Consider the following 17970-nt stretch of genomic DNA (forward strand, 5'->3'; position numbering starts at 1 on the left):
AGGACTTGGAACAGTGACACGGAGGCTTTCCATGACGGCTGATCCAACATATCCCTTCCTTCCAAGGTAAAGCTCTTTAGTCACTATTATTATTATTATATTCTTATTTTTCAATTATATGCCTCTTTCAGGCTGGATATCAATACTAATAAGACATGTAGTCAACCTTCAGAAAAGTCTACAGGGGCAGAGACCAGGCTCAGACAATCAAGTGCATTTGAGCCAGTGCATCCGAATTTAGTTTTCCAGATGTAACACATTAGTAACTGACCAGGACACCTCACTCTCAGCATTTCTGCTTTCCTGTTTTTGGAATGCATTTTTCTTCTAATACGAAGGTGTAAGAGGATTAGTAGCACTGGGACTGATTACGTAATGTCTATTAATTCTACTCTCCCTGTTGTCTGATTGGAATTCTACCCCAACATAGTTATGATCAGTTGCTCTTAATCAACTCAGTTAAAATATTAATGACTTACTCTTGTTAGATTGCATATCCTAAAAATCCGGTTTATCACATCACAATCCATCGAACAAGACATACATTCCACTTGGATAGGGCCATATCGTAACATCCCTTCTTCTGGCCAGTACTGAGGGCAGCCCTAGAGGATGAATGTTTTGGGAAAAGAAACAAAAAGAAAACGGGCATTATTTTTTTTCTAATTGGGGTAGTATGAAACAGGTTTTAACATTTTATTACTAATTTATTAAGTTGTGTTGGAGTACACAAAAGCAACTCATAGCCATTGACCTGGGACAAGTCGACTTCATTTAACATCACAATGGAGGTACAGCCATAATCATACACTAATCTCCAGAAGTCTTTCACAGTGTTCGGCAGAGGGTATTGTGTGACGATGAAAGCAGCTGGTTGCCTGTAGCTCTGTAAAGAAATAGGGTAGATGGAAAACATAAGAACTTAAGACAAATGATCAGGTATACAAGCACATTCAATACATTTCAATAGGACCAAATAAGATGTGATAGCTTCACATGCAGATGGAGTCAGATGGCAGCATAAGTCATAGAACAGATTTGGACCAATGGAATGTACTGGAGCTAGTAATCGGTCAATCTGATGGTAAGGCTTCAGTGTCTCTGTAGCAATTCAAGACAAGAACTTAAGTTTTATTTTGTTGAGATTAGCAAATACAGGACAAATACAAAAGGAGAAACTAAAAAAAACTTCTCAAGGTTAAAGACCTCCATGAGGTACCTGTGGGCTTTTTCAGTTTTTCAAAGGTAATTGGTCTGAGAGGCAGAAGACACAAAATTCCCTGGTGTGTTTGTGTGTGTGTGTGTGTGTGTGTGTGTATGTACCTATCTATTTGTCCATCTGTTAATCATCTATCAATATGTATAAATGCTGGGTTCTCTTCCACTTCAGATAAGCAAAACTACATACACCTCAAACTCATGTACTTTAACATTATATGAATATTATCAACACATTCTACACATCTTATATGCACATCCATTTTCTTGGGAATTTCTAATGTATATTAATGGTTAGAATGATAGTTTCAATCACTTAAGATTTTTCAAGTGCCAAAAAATAAAATGCACTTCCTGGCCCCACCTATAAGGGAATGGCTCCTTCTTTATTAAGTGCGCCTTAATTGGGACACAACACATTATCTCTATCCAGAAGGAGAGGGTATGCTCATCTGACCTGGGCAATCTGTCATCCTGAAGACTGATGATCTATATTTCTACGTATTAACCTAAATAGGTTGTAAAAAAATAAATAGATTGCTGCCTGAGATAGATGTCCTTAATGCTAATAAGAACTGTCAGTGATCCCCTAACTCATTTGTATCATAGGACTCTTTAAGTCTTTCCAGTTTTTTAACATCAGCGTAGAAACTGATTCTTGATCACTGATCCTATGACCATTTGGGAAATGCTGCTAACCATGGCATTCCACTCCAAGGAAGATTGTAGGATAAATATGAGCACTGGCAATTCACCTGGCTGCTTCTATATGATCTCAAGCCTCACAAAGTGTCCCCTGTAGTTGGGCTGAGTATCTCCTAAGAAAGGTATGAAGGCTCATGAAAAAGAATCAGAAGAAATAAGTAAACTTTCCTTACAACTACATGTCTACTCCATGGGAAGGTAAGCTATTTACTCACTTTCAGAGTCACAGGGGAGAGGAGGTGAATAAGATGATATGAAAGACAGATGATTTCCTATTTCTTTCCTCTCTAAGTTCAGGAGCACACCCAAGGCATGGAAATCATGGAATCCTTGGCCTTACCTACTAATTCTTCACAGCCATACACAAGGGTATGGAACACTGAGGACATTGCTAGAGGGTAGGGGGAGTGGGAAGTGCTGACCAATGAGCCTTGTTCTTTTAAGACAAACCAAACCTAACTTTTCTAAAGCCCCAACCACACTAGAAAATCTAGCAGATGGTCTCAGTTATAAAATGTATCTATGAAAAATAAAATAAATAAATAAATAAATAAATAAATAAATAAATAAATAAATAAATAAAATGTATCTATGTTGAGTCACAGAGAAATTAAGCAGAGAGTTGAAACAGGTAGAGAGCAGATTCAGTCTTCATATTGACTAGAAAACAACCTGGAAATTAAGAAAAATTTGACAGAGATAGATGCCAAAAGACAAAAAAATGTCTCAAACATGTGCCTCATCAATCTCTTTCCTAATAGTATTTTCTCCTTCCTTTTTTACACAGCCTTTTAAAATTCCAAATCTAGATCCAGAAACAAAAGGGTCTTGTGTGTTTTCTCTGTGTTTAGTATATTAGCCTTTCCAGACAACTAAATGGGAATAAAAGGTACAATGAGGATCCAGTGTGATTTCAGTGGATATGATTAATGACTAGGCAAAACTCTGGTCATGGCAAGAATGGGAACTTTTCACTTGAGCTTGTCTTTAGACCACTGTGCTCTTCAGCATAAAAAGAGCAAAGTAACCGACTGAAAGACTAGGCTCAGAGGTAGAATGCAGGCTTTCTAAGTCTCTACTATCAGGAACTAATTTTGGAAAACACAATAGGAGAAGTAACTCAGAAGGGTTTATTATTAGTCATACAGGAATGAATCCTGACTTGTAATGTCCCCTCACTATGGTTCCATAGGTTAAGAGGCAAAAGCTAGAAATGTGTATAAATGAAGATGATGAGCTGTTTAAAAGGATTCTGAACCTGGACAGCCTTCTTACTTCTTTCCAAGGTAACCGAGCAAGGTAGCCAAAGACTAACTTAAAACTCTCTTTCCATGTTGTTCTGTCTATGGGATGCTAACCAGCTAAGGATGTGCTCTACCATTTACACTTTATGAAGGTTGGAATAGGGCAAGAGAGTTCTTTCATGATGATGGATGTATTAACATGGTATCTTTGGTGCCTTCCCCTAGTTACTTACAAATGGTCTCTATTAATTAATGGAATGTTATTAATTATTGGAACGTTAAATGCCAGATATAAAGATTTCCCAAATTAACACAACTTCAGTAGGAAATGGCTTTCTGTGGTTTTAAAAATTCATTCCTAACTTAACATTCAAAATACATAAGCAGGATTTTCTTTTCTGAAAATAATTAAGATGAAAAATATCACCTGCAGGTATTTCCCAGAAAGAATATAATAATTGACAATCAAGTTCCAAATTTACAACAAAGCCTAAAACTTACAGTTCCTAAGAATCCCTGTAGGGGCTATTCAAAATCATTCTCCAAAAAAATTTGTATGTCAATGAAAGTTTCCAATTTCCCTTTCTAAGCCATTTTAATTTTCCTGAAAAGAAAACCAGCTAGTGTTCATCACATTATGTAGCTTTTCGTGACACTTTATCCTAACAAAGACAGCAGTCTCTTACGTCCATAAGAGCAGCATTGATGTAGTTACTACTCTCTCCATCAATTGTAATTAAAAAAGGCAGACATCTGTCAGGTGGCAGCATGTCCATAAAACGGTTCTTGTCATGGTTCCTGGGCAGACACGCTATACTGCAGTCTTCAGCTTGCAGTCGAGGGGTGACTGAATTCAAGGTCTAAAAAGAAAAGGGAACCTAGGTTAAAAGCAAGCGGCCCATCCAGTAGCATAATGCAGACCTATCAGGTATTTGGGAGGCCAAGTACAAAGTGAAGGATTTGTACAAGGCAGCGGCATATGCCACGATGACAGACTGATAGACTTTGTAGTTAGACCTAATGAAGCCCGAGCAGTGACAAAGAAACAATATATGGATTGTTCACTGTGCTTCTCAAAAGGAAAAGGGAAGCCTAACATAACACCACGGCTACCTGCAAAATGCATTGCCTGACCAAAGAAAATAGAATTGGGGTAGCCCATAATGATGATCCATCCACCGTCAAAGTTAGAAAGTATCATTTGTAGTAACATTTTGGCATGCCATACTTGAAGATAGGCTGTGACATGCTAGAAAGAGCACTGCACAAGGGATCAAAGTATTAGTTTTCCAGAGCCACTCCCAACTGCATGTTCATATACCTTCAGGGATGTTTTAAGGGCAGTGAAAACATTTGGGGTTATTTAGAGACAATGTTTAGTACAAACTTCAGCTATCATTATTAATGTGCTTGATCTCACATTGTGAGTGACACAGAAGGTTAAAATCCATAAGACTGCATTAAAAAAGGTTGTAAATACACACAAATCACCGCCAAATTTGACTTTTATGATACCTTTCCCCAAACCCTTCCCTGAGTCTGAACTTCCAGATACAGCAGATATGAGCTCATTAATACGAAAGTGACTCTATAATATGTATAATGAAAGAGACAGGTATTTTATTATACTTAAAGTAGGGTCAAAGGTTATAAATTTGACTTGAAAGACCTTCCTTAGAAGAATTATAATAATGCCCAGAACACACTGCAATAAGTTGCTCATAAAAGAAGCTCTAGAAATAAGTAAATACCTGGAATTCATCTTTGAGATGTGAAGAGTTAGTCTGAGAGTCTATTCTAATCATATCAAAATATGCAGCTTTAAATTCACAGACAGGTATGGCAGTTTCTCCACATAAACAGGCTTCTAAAATGGCATCATGAATAAAAATGTACTGTTCCTAAGAAAGAAAAGAAATCATACTATTTTAATAAAAATTTTCTGTCATCAAAGGTAGAGAATACAAAGAATTTTCTCTATACGGAAACATTAATAAAGATATCAATATTTTCCCATATGACTTGATGAAAAACATTTATTGTTATTATTATTTTTTAAGTGTATTCACTTTTGAGAGAGAGAGAGACACACACAGACTGTGAGCAGGGAAGGGGCAGAGAGAGAGAGAGAGGGAGACACAGAACCCACAGCAGTCTCCAGGCTCCAAGCTGTCAGCGCAGAGCCAGACTCGGGGTTCGAACTTACGAACCGCAAGATCATGACCCAAGCCGAAGTTGGACGCTCAACCGACCAAGCCACGCAGGTGCCCCAAACATTTATTATTTTCGATAAATGTTGGAAAGCAAAAAAAAAAGGGGGGGGCATTAGCAATAAATCAACAAGTAACACACCTCTGTCTGGACCATATTGATACGACGAGATCTTAAGGCTTTGACACAGTTGTAGATGTCCACAACACCCTCTCTTTCAGCCATGTCCAGCATGATGTCGATCACAATGTAACAGCCAGTTCGTCCAGCACCAGCACTGCAAAAAATGAAACAAATCTGAAGAACTGCAAGAAGCATAGTCATGCAACCTTGGTTAGAAATCCTTACAACTTTCACATGGGTGGAATCAAACTGCTTTAACAAACTGCAAGACGTAATTTGTCTGTGTCGTATAAACATTTAATGTACAAATAACTTCATGAAGAGTATTTGCTTTGGTGTAACGTGAAGATTGGAACAGGAGTTCAAAATTAAAAGCTCTCAACTTTGTAAATCAAATTGTGTTTAAAAATAATATATACATGTTGTTCAAGTTCCATAGCTCTGTTACACAGGTCTCCATTTTATGCAAATCTAGCGCACAGGATTTCAAGCTCAGAATTGACCAAGGGGTGGATTCATGCTTCAAAATTTAACCTCAAATTAAAATACTCATGTACTTGTGGGTCCTCTGACAAAATGCAAGAACGCTGGCTCACTGTTTTAATCTCACGGACTCTTAAATACCAAAACAAAGAAAATTAATTCCAAAACATTCTGAGGAGTCACAATTCAAAGGAAGGGCTAATGGTAAGGGTGGAGGGGAAAATGGTGGTTGTCAATGAGGAGACCGATAGTAGAAGGAATATTTGAATGGTGAACTGAAGGAAAAATGAAAATGAATAGTTAGGTTTAGAATACAATTCTTAACAGGTTACAAAGATAGCCACTATCTTACTGTATTTAATTCAGTAATTGAACCTTAAAATACTTTGGTTATTTCACCCCTTTGGAATGTTTCTTCAATTTTATATATAAAAATCAACAGAGCAAACAAGATATAGTTAGGATTTTAGGGCGGTGGGAAATTCCACTTGGTAGTCAGCTTCCTCTTTTTCATAAATTTACTGATACCTGAGTCTAAGTGGAAAATGATACTTCTGTTTCCAAGAGAGTATCTGAGAACCTTGGAGCACTTCTGAAGCAAGCAATTCATAGGAAAGTAAACCTCTATGATAAGTCAAGACACTCCTGAATTGAAAACCTACTTATCTCATTTTCTAAATGCATAGATGGGCTATTAACATTATTTCTTTGTTGTCCAGATTTGGTCACTTCTCAAACTCACTGTTCTTTAAGAAATTTAAGTAGAAGATACTGTGGGTATCTCTGTTTCTTTCTTTCCTTTCCTTTTTTTTTTTTTTTTTTTTGCCTACCATCTTCTCAATCACTGTTCCCAGGGTTTGAGACAGGAAAGTAATTGAAGAGTACATCAGATTTCTTGAGGAGGACTGAAGATTTTGTTTTCAGGGTGTGTAGTATCTGATCCTTATGGGATGCCTTACTTTTATTTCATTCTCTGTGTTGTTTCCCCTTTTATATGTGGTCATTTAAATTCTGAATAGGTTGGATTTTCAGAAAAAAAATGCTTAAGTACAACCTATTATGTAGCTTGGAGGGGATGGCATTTGAGAGTGGTGTGCAGCATTTAGGAAAAGCTTTTCAGACTCAGTACATAGTTTTCTGTTCACATCTCAAAATGAGGCCATGTAATTTGCTTTTAGTGTCTCTGAATGCTTGTTTTAAGAGACGTTTCTACTCAGAAGGAAGCCTGGATATAATGTGCACATTTTTCTGGCACATATTTGTTGGCTCTCGCTGATGTAGTTTTCAAGGTCCTCTGATGGATGGCTTTTTTTTTTTAATTCTTAAATAGCTGTTTTATAGCACAAATTCTTGCAATTTAGGCCATTTAGTAACTGTATGTCTCAAATTTAGTTTTAAAAGCTGAGATTCTATTGGGAATTTACTAGATTGGCAAGAAATCTCAATTTTAACCTACCATTCCATACAATATGGGATTTGCAAAAGCGGTATAAAAAAAACAACCCCAAAACACAGATGTTGCCACTAAAAGAGAGTTTCCACTCTCCCATTTGTGAGCAACACTACACACGTTAGGATGAATGTATTTATTTTTTTTTAAGTTTCTGTTTTATGTCCTCTTCCCAGCTAACTTTTATTTTATTGCTGTTTTCCCTTACCTGTAACACATGCAAGCTGGAACCCTGCAAGTAGGCCTTTGCTTTGTGCTTTAAGCCTTCATCTTGCTGCCTTGAAAAGGCTGGCTGTGCAGTCAGGGCCATTTGGTCCAGCACTCACCTGCAATGCACGACGATGGGGCCCGCGCTGGGAGGGTTGGAGAACTTCACTCGCCGGATGAAGGAGAGGAGCCCTGTGGCATGGTACGGCACTCCGTGGTCAGGCCAGCCGGTGAAGTGGAACTGCTTAACTTCACGGATCTCATTGTACCCCCTCTGTGCACACATGGAAAGAAGGTTTTCCAAAGAACCCAAATAAAGTCATCAAACACAATCACAGGCACTAGACCTGGTTGACAATGAAAAAAAAAAAAAAAAGAAGACTATACCAAAGATCATGCTTTTTCTGGAAGAAAAAAAAAAAAAGTGCTGGCCTGACCTGGCCCAGGAGCTTTGCCTTGATTGTCAGATAACTGCCAAAGAAAGGAAATTAGACGTCTTGCTCAGTTCTATAACTCTGTGTAAATTTTATTTACCTTGACAGTCTGTTCCTTACTTGGGATGACAACACATAAAATTATTAGAAGAGGGAAAAATGGGAAAGCTAAAATGCTGCCCTATTGACCCAAGCACCGAGTTTTCAAGCGGTGAATAAAAGCAACTTTCTAGCTTCTTGCCTCAAAAAGATTTTAATGCCTTGCTTATCCATGTTGAAAATGGTTTTGAAGCACAGCATGAGGGATTTTCCAGGACAGTGCTACTCTAGATTGTTTCGTAAAACTATACAGACAGCTACACTGCTTTTTGGGCAAACGATGTTTCCTAATTCTGTGAAATACTTCAGCACAGAGTATTACTTATAGTAACAAAAATACAAGATGAAAGGGAAGCCTCATTGTTATGCCAACTCTTCTATTGGGTTAATTTAAGAGAATATTTAAATGCACACTCAAAGCTTTCACCTTTTGGTTAAAAGAAGCCCGCAGATTGCTGTAGCACAGCTTAGAGAGCATAGAAAGAATGCTGCAGAATTTAGTTTTAAGAATCCACATTTGTAGCCAAAAAACCGCAATATAATCTAGGTAATTGCAACTGTACTGTGAGCTGTGATATCTCCATCTCACTTGTTCAATCAGAAAATGGAGAAAAATCCCATGAAATAAATGAACCACACTGAGAAAGTTGAGATTCTGTCCTATATAGATAGACCAATAGCATCAAAACCCATGGAAGCCAGAGATCAGGTCTTATTATTCTTTCTAGTTCCAGTTCTTACACAATACCCTACACACAGCAGGGTTTAACAGATAATTATAATAGTGACAATGATAAACATCCTCATGGAATCATGCAAATAAAACATCATTTTTCTTTACTGTTTTCTTTACTATTCTTTACTACTTTTCAAGTCAACTCTAGTGAGGAAGATCACTAAACTGTTCTAAGATCTGGAGTGGCTCAGGTGGTTGAGCATGTGACTCTTGATCTGGGGGTCATGAGTGCAAGCCCCATGTTGGGTACAGAGCTCACATAAAAAAGAAATTAAAAAATTGTTCTGAGACCTGATTTCAGACAATTACCTCTCCTCCATATTAATCCTTTGACTGGAGTGGCTTGCTCTAAGGGCCTTGTTCTTGTTAGTAAACTTTCGTAAAAAGTTCTTTTTAATATCTGGCAATGCACGTTGTCTTAGAGCTCTTTTTATTTAAATTTTCCTAGGTAATTTTCAAATACATGGTTAAAAAAAGCAAATTGGGGCGCCTGGGTGGCTCAGTTGGTTAAGCACGCGACTTCGACTCAGGTCATGATCTCACAGCTTGTGAGTTTGAGCCCCGCGTCAGGCTCTGTGCTGATAGCTCGGAGCCTGGAGCCTGCTTCAGATTCTATGTCTCTGTCTCTCTCTCTATCCCTCCCTGGCTCGTGCTCTGTCTCTCTCTCTCTTTCAAAAATAAATAAACATTGAGAAAAAAAAAACTACTCTTTTCCAATTCTAAATTACAAGAAAACAAATTAAAAAAAAATCCAATGATGTTCTAATTAGTATTACATTAACTACATAAAGTGGTATTAACATAAAATATTCTGATTCTGGGCCACGGTACCTCTCCATTTATTTATTCAGATCATATTTGATGTCCTTTAATACACTTTTGAGAATTTAGTCACCTAGGACCTGTATCTTTGTTGAATATATTTCTAGATACTTTAGAAATTTTTATTATTGTGAAAGAGATTTTTTAATGTCTACTACTGTTTACTGCTAATATACAAAAAAGCTAATATTTATGAATATTTATCTTGAATTAGCCAACTAAATTATTATTAGTTCAATTTTAAAATATTATCTCTAATTTTCTTGGTATAAAATAATTTCATGTAAAAATAACTTTATCTTTTCTAATAGTTAAGCAATTTATTCCTTTTGTTGTCTTATTTCATTTACTAGAACATCCCCAAATTTGGAATACTAGTGAGTATAATAATCCACATCACACTCCTGATTAAACAGTGATGCCTTTAGGGTGTGCACTCCTTAACACGTGTGCTAATAGTTACTGTGGAATCACCTTTATCCTGTTTAAGTTGCCCCCTTATTTCCCTAATATAGGTTACTTCTATAAATGTCTTTTAAGTAAAAGTACATTACAATATCTATGAAAAAATCATATGGTTTTGCTCCTTTAAGGAAGATGTAATGAAATATCCAGTTAGATTCCTACCACAGGAATGATATCCTTGCATTCCTAGAAAACCATCATTATAGATCATGTTGTGATGTTTTCTTAATTCACAGCTCATTTCAAATTTTCAGTACTTTAGTTGAAGTTTTTTCAAGCATGTTCCTGAATGAAACTGGTCTTCAAAGTGTGTGTGCAGAGAGAGAGAGAGAGAGAGTTAAAAAAGGGGAGGAGAGGAGAGAAGAGTGTGAAAGAGTGTCATCTTTATCTGGTCCTGTTATCACAGCTTTGCTAGCTTTCAGAATAGGGGCACTTTGGTGGCTCAGTTGGTTAAGTATCCGACTCTTGGTGTCGGCTCAGGTCATGATCTCAGAGTTCCGGAGTTCCTGATCCGCATCAGGCTCTGCACTGTCAGCAAGCAGCCTGCTTGGGATTCTCCCTCTCTCTCTCTCTCTCTCTCTCTCTCACTTTCTCTCTCTCTCCTCCCAGCCTACTGGCTCTCTCAAAATAAATAAACTTAAAAAATGTAGAATATATTTAGTTGGTTTTGATGGTTTTCTATGGTCTAAATAGTTTTATTGACAAAGGCATTCACTGTTCTTTTAAGATTTTAATTTTTTTTTCTTTCCTCACACGTAGGTGGCTTTTTATTCATGGTCAGTGATGGCCTTGGGCACTGGGTGTGGGATTCGGGTCCCCCAACCCCCAAGCCTGAGGCTCCCATCAGGCCCAGTGACGATACCATTCGTCCAGGGACCCGGCAACACCTAGGAAATGCTGACCGAGCCTGGGGTGAGGGGTGAGCTGGGTGCACCCCTGGATCCCAGAGGGCCAAGCTCAGCATCTGGGCTGCTGACCGCGCTGCCCTCACCTGCTGCTCTTACAGCCAGGTGAGGATGGGGGGACAGGGAAGGGAGTTGGGGGTGGCATGGAGGGCTGGGCATGGCATGTAGAGTTCACGTGCACAGGACAGCGACCATGGGGGGAAGGTGTCAGGATTGGGCTCCAGGGTCCCAGCTCTGCAGGTGGATGGGCCAGACGAGGAGACTGCACAGACAGAGGGGGGGGCAGCCATGCCCACGACACTGGTCACAGCCACCATCATCCAGTGGTAGAAGCCTATGCAGGCCCAGCAGCAGAGTTCCAAGGAGCAGGGATGCAGGCTCTGGATGGCCATGACCACCAGCCCGTTGGCCATCTTATCCAAGAAGCTCATGGTACCATACACGAAGGGTCTGCTGTGCATGTGGGGGCCGATGAGATCGGCTGTCATGGCCACAAGGTGAGGAGGACTGTGGCGCAGCCCGTGCCCAGCAGAAACCTCAACTATAAAACCATAGTGCAACTTAATGGTAAATTTTAAGACTCTAGTTTCTTCTATCATCGATTCAGGTTTCTAAGTCTTCTTGGGTCAAATTTTGAGAATTATTATTTATTAGAATTAAGGGGTTTAGACTAAAATCTATCTCCAAGTTTACACGTAATATTTTGTATTGCTTTCCCAACAGGAAGTATAATTGGAATTATAAGCTTTTTGTGTTTTCTAATATTGCATAGTTTGGATTGTCTCTCATTTAGAATCGACAGTGGTTTAGTTCTTTCACTGATCTTTTTAAGGAACTAGCTTTTTGATCTAATTTATTCTTTTTTTGTTGGTCTTTGGTTTATATTTAATTTTTCTCGTTCTATCGATTGTTCTTTGATTTTCTAGTTTAGTGATTTTTCACATAATTCTAGATCATCTTTCAAAATAGAAATCATTTATGTATTTAATATGTATCCCAAGGTTTACAACCATGCCTGGCACATCGCATGCTCTCAAATAACTATTTGTGGAATGAATGAATGAGTGGATTTTATAGCATAATCAAAAAACAAATCTTGACAGGAGCTTTAAGAGAAAAAACAGTTTCAATATACATATTTTATAAGAGAATTTTAGGGTACTTACCCTTTCCAGAGTGAATGTCCTAACTACATATTCAGCAAGTGGTTCCATTTCCACACAAGTGACTTTGAAGTCACCATAAACTTCAGTATCATCAGGCCAATACTTATAGCATTTAACCTAAATGACAAAAAGGGTATATAGGTGGACCTGAGTACACGTTAACCAAGATGATTTAATTTCAGTGGTCACTCTTTAGGTTACAGTAAAAATACGGTTAAAAAAACTATAGATGAGATAAAAGAATCTATTACACAGTAAATAGAAAAACTTGCCGTAGTCTCATTACAATCTATAGCCCAATGATGCAATTGGAATCTAGTATAAAATCAAAGTTTCTTTTATTACTCAATAAGAAATCAAATAATTTCTCAGCCATCAAAGATCCACTTAGGAGCACTCATTTGAAATGCTATGCCTACAACATTTTAAAACAATTAAATGAGATTCTATTCTAAGTGTTTTATGTTTGGCTACTCAACTTACACTCATGTTTTGTGAAACAAGAAAAAAAAATCTTTTTTTCTCTTACCCGGCCAACCTCAACTAAATTTGTAACCATCACAATGCAGGCAGACTGTTCTTGCCAGATCATTCTCCAGAAATCATATACTGTTTCATGAACTGGGCCTTTGAAGAAATTAATTTGAATATTATGTTATCAGATAAATTTTGTAGTTAGAAAAAGTAAGTGGTAAGAAGTATATATATACATAAAGTAAAAATCAGAATAAACTAAATAAACAATAAAAACATATTAAAGGTCTAACACAAAAAGTTGTCGAAATTACTTAAATTCATTCTGTATCTAAATTCACACTATAGCAAAAACAGGCATATACCACCCTTTTTTTTTTTTTTTCAATTTGCCTTTTATATTTTCCATTCAGAAGAAGTTATCACTAGTTTTTAGGTTATTTATATCTGTCACTAAGTTAGTTTGATGCATCTTCAAACATACGTAAAAAATAGGAAGTCTTACATGACCATCTACCAAACAGCATATATTACCAATGAAATATATCCACATCATTTATGAAGCAGTGCATGTTTAGGGATTAATGAAGAAACATCCATACTTATAAGCAAACATCCCAACCTTATATTATCACCTCCAGACTGCAAAAGCACCTACTGGGTTATACTATACTCAGTGCCAGTAAAACAAAACAGGGTAACCTGGGTGGTTCAATCGGTTGGGTGCCCGATTTTGGCTCAGGGCATGTTCTCGCTGTATGTGGGTTCGAGCCCCACGTTGGGCCCTGTGCTGACAGCGCAGTCTGGAGCCTGCTTTGGTTCTATGTCTCCCCCTCTCTCTGCCCCTCCCCCACTCACGCTCTGTCTCTCTCTCTCTCTCTCTCTCTCTCTCAAAAATAAACACACATAATTAAAAAAAATTAAAACAAATCAAAAAATCCCCACAAAACTAGAATACTGTCCACCATGGATGATCTTTCTAACTTTCAAGAGCTTACAATTCAACTCAATTAATGCAAAGATATGTGGAAAAACTTAGAAAATGACCTCTGTCAAAAGAGCAAACATAGCTTTTGTTTTACTTCCCTCTTGTAAGAAATAAATAACTGTGCAGGTTTATGATGGACAGTGGTCAATATGGAGAGATAACTAAAGGTGTTTTAGGATGCTCTTATTCCCCAGTGTGCCACTGTAACAAGATTTCTCTGCCTTTTTGTATTTTCTACATAGAATGAACGTGACAAAGTTCCCTTTAGCCCTTAGTTTTCTCTCTGTCTTAGCTTATAAAACTTTGCTGGAAGAGAGTCTAACATCTCATTATAACAATATCAGTCTTGGGTACTACTCCATTCCAGCCACAGACTATGCCACACACACACACACACACACACACACACACACACACACACACAGGCAACTTATCCAAGGTGAGACCTCTCTTGCTTTCATCAAAAGGAGTAATTCCTCTGTCCAGCACTATTGACTAGTGCTCTGGGACATCAAAATACCAAAACCCAAGTCACCAATAAGCAGCTTCTTTTTACTTTAATTAAAAAACAAATCAAGCTTTAATTTATATATGTTTTACACAGATAAACCAATACATATTATATAAATGAATAAAGAGCAGTCTCACTTAGAAGACCTGATCTTTTTTTCCAGTTCAGTCAGATAAAAAACAGCCTATGGATGAATAAGTAAGTTTGGATGCTTTTTATCATTTAAAAAGGCAATGTTTTACCTTGAGTTGCAATGTAGTGGCTTGGTCTCTGGTAGCCCTAAAATAGGAGAAGAAATTGGTTATCATTTTACATCGGTATCAGAAATAAATGAATGAAGGCATAAAAAGATGAAGACAACCACCTGTTAAGATTAAGTTATAGTAAAAAGTCCAGAAATGAGTAGTGAACTCATAGTTCACTTCTCAAACCTAGGTTATCTGAAAGGTAAACATAAAACAAAAATTAAATGTTTTAAGGGCTCAGATTAGAATATATATTGCATAATTGAGTTTTGTTTGCTAAGGAATAACCTCATAGATATTGTTTGGTTTTACTAAAATGTTTATGCCTTCATGTTAATCTTTAGTCATTCATTCCTGGCAAATCGTGTTCAAAAATATTAATTCTCATCTTATCATCCAAAAGTACAACACACTGCATTACAAATGGACAACGACATATTAGAACCATAAAAAAATAACAGAACATTCCAATGTTAGAGCTGGACAATGCATGTGTGCATTAAGTCAAAGTCCTGCTGAGATACTTTTGAGAATATTCCTGTACTATAATATGTTCAGGAATCTGCCAAAACTATTTTGTGTGTGTTGATAATATACACACACATAATTACAGGTACACACATATATAGGGAAAAAAGAGTTTTAAATAAAATGCATCGTATCCTGAACAAAAAGTTTAGCACTTTTTTTTATTTTTAGTGTGCCGAGAGATTTAGGTGCTTAAACATTTAATATGATTCCAACAAAGAAATTATTCCTGATAAGAAATAAGTTGTTAGTTGCTCTCGATATGAATTCCAGTACATCATGATTAGCAAAACTGTTAATGGTACAATAGAGTTAAGCTTCGAATTTGTTTTGTATTTATCAAAGGACTTTAGCGAAAGCCTGTGGTACAATTTGTCCACATATTGGTGTGGGCAACTCGATGCACATATAAATGCACGTAAACTGAGATCCCCAATCTAAAACTTAATAGGTGGAGAATCATACTGCTGCAAATTTGGAAGTTTTCTATTTCCTCTTACACCAAATAGTATGAGTTTTCACGGAAAATTTTTTCCCAAGATTTATAAAGCATTCATCTCCCGTTTTTCATGAAAAATTTACCAAAGAAGACTCTTTTAAGTATAATAAACTAACGGGAAAGGGAACATAATGGAATTGTGTAGTAATCAGCCAAAATACACTGGGGTCTTAGCAAAAAGACTGGATAACAACACAGTCTCATTTAGAACACACAGTTTTACCATATGTACCATAAAGTAGTATTATAACAAGGCTCCAGTGTATATGTCTTGGCAGAAAACCAAGGTTAAACAGAATAGATAGGACCAAGTACAAATTTGTTAGAAAACAGTTGAATTTTTTATTCTAAAGAGTGGACCATTAGCTTCACTTTCTCTTTTGAGATGTCTGATAAATTTAAAATATTAACTGAGAGTAAATTGATGTTCAGAATGTTAACCAGTATACTCAGAGACTATATGTAATAAAACTAATTAGTTCAAATATATAAATAATGACAATTCGCAAAATAACTGTAAAACATGAACTTAATAAATGTGACAAATGTCATTTCCTGTTTATGGAAATTAGAAAACGTTGGGGCCTAATTTTCATATCTTTTATATAACTCTAAATGTATACTACATGTATGCTGCAATATTTGATACTTCCAACTTTTGCCTTATAATTAATGCATGTTTTGAACTGGTTAATCTCAGCACACCTAGGTATGAATTATTGAAAAAATGGCTGAAGTTTCAGGAGTGCTTAATATTTGCTAGGCATTGTGCTGAGTGTTCAATGCATTACTTTATTTCTTATAACAAATTGATGAGATTAGTACTATTATTATTATCCCCACAGTAAAGATGAGGAAATTGAGGCACAGAGAAACGAAATAACATTCGCAAGATTTCCAGCATGATTCTGACCCATGAAATAAGAATAAAGGGCCTGCCCTTCTTCTATGTAATGTAGCATCATGGCTTCTTTGACAATATTTTATCTTTTATTTGGTAATTACTTTCTATTAAATAGATAATTTGCATGTAGATGCTTGTAACCCAAATGTAACAGTGGAACGTATGCTCAAAACAAACTTTTTGATTTGCATGATTCGATATATATGTGTGATATGTGTATTTTACAAATGCAATTTAGTAATTATTTTGCCTAAGCAATTTTAATACTTTATAAGCCAATACCACACACCACAAAATAGTCTTCCTACCCATTTTTAACATCAGAAGTCGAATGTAAGAAGTAAAATTTCAGAATCACTAATACACATCATACTATCCAGCTTCTCACATGTTTGGGGAGGGGTAAGAATAAAAGCCAGAAACAGAAATCATCAACAAATAAAACTCGAGTACATAATAACTTGTCAAAAGCTAAAAATGGTCCTGTTTTTCTAAACATAGAAAAGGGAAGGAGGTAAAATAGATCTTCACACATGTAAAGGAGTTACAAAAAAAATGACATAGATATACTGTATGAGGCTAATTAGGTGAAGCATGCAGAGATAACTAGTATTAAGCATTAGTAATAACTGTAATTAAGAATAGTTATATTAAATATTTATAATAGGGTGCTGTTATTTACATATAGTGGTACTTACATCCCTGTACAGCCAAATCTACAGCCCAAACCAAAGTCAGGTGTGAAAGAAAGCACAACAACGTCAGTAAGTACTAGGACGTAGAACAAGGAAAAGTGTACAGTTTGTTCTTTATTTTAAAAAGCTAGCAATCACTTTATAGGTAATAACAAGCAAAAAGATTCACATATATAAGCCAACAAATTGGGCACACTAAACTATAAAAATACTTACATCTATGTAGTTGGCATTAATGTAATCTGAAGAAGGATCATCTTCAACAGGTTGCAGAATTACTCTGGAGTGGTCATCTAAAATTTTTAAATGATAACACCATAAAGAAAATTATTTTAAATAATAAAATAATAAATACAAAACAAAATATTCAATTCCGCCTCTGTGCTGAGACAATGATGTTGGTAGAGACTTAAAATAATTCAGTGGTTGGTAATAGCTTATCCATAATATGCTATGATTCAAATTTCCTTAAAGAAATGCAAGAACTTTAATGAACTCATTAGTTATTTTGGTATTCTGTTAATAAAGCTTCACTGACTAGCATCTTCACACTTAGGAAGTTTTTAGGGAACGTGCTAATGTCTTTCTGATGAATCATCCTTTGAGTCTTGGATTTGTCTGTAAGAACTGAACTAGCTTTAACTTCTAATTTTGCTTTCTAGACATGGTTTTAGAGGGGTGGGATCCTTTCCTACTGCACTTTAGAGCAGGTGAGCCACAGAACTAGAGTGAATTTTGAATCCCTGCTCTCAACTTCTTAGTTCTTGAGGGTCAAGATTGAATTCTGATGTATTCAGAAGATATTTTAAAATAATTTAAATTGAGAATTGAATGGTCTAAGTAAATCATTAGCTGGTT

The 17970-nt window shown here is 36.4% G+C and overlaps 1 protein-coding gene across 3 annotated transcripts in view; it reads right to left on the reverse strand.

Moving 5' to 3' along the window:
* Positions 1-17970, reverse strand: part of PTPRK (protein tyrosine phosphatase receptor type K) — a 558193-nt gene that overhangs the window by 8626 nt on the left and 531597 nt on the right. For all 3 annotated transcript variants that reach the window (XM_042939789.1, XM_042939788.1, XM_042939790.1), the window contains 10 exons: positions 17329-17405; positions 14484-14520; positions 12798-12895; positions 12269-12385; positions 7761-7915; positions 5520-5655; positions 4919-5068; positions 3854-4027; positions 755-886; positions 480-605 (listed from right to left, as the gene is read on the reverse strand). In XM_042939789.1, the coding sequence (XP_042795723.1) occupies positions 480-605; positions 755-886; positions 3854-4027; positions 4919-5068; positions 5520-5655; positions 7761-7915; positions 12269-12385; positions 12798-12895; positions 14484-14520; positions 17329-17405 (1202 nt within the window). The remainder of the gene's footprint in view (positions 1-479; positions 606-754; positions 887-3853; positions 4028-4918; positions 5069-5519; positions 5656-7760; positions 7916-12268; positions 12386-12797; positions 12896-14483; positions 14521-17328; positions 17406-17970) is intronic.

Source organism: Panthera leo, chromosome B2 (assembly GCF_018350215.1).
Source record: "Panthera leo isolate Ple1 chromosome B2, P.leo_Ple1_pat1.1, whole genome shotgun sequence".
In the NCBI taxonomy this organism is placed as follows: Eukaryota; Metazoa; Chordata; class Mammalia; order Carnivora; family Felidae; genus Panthera; species Panthera leo.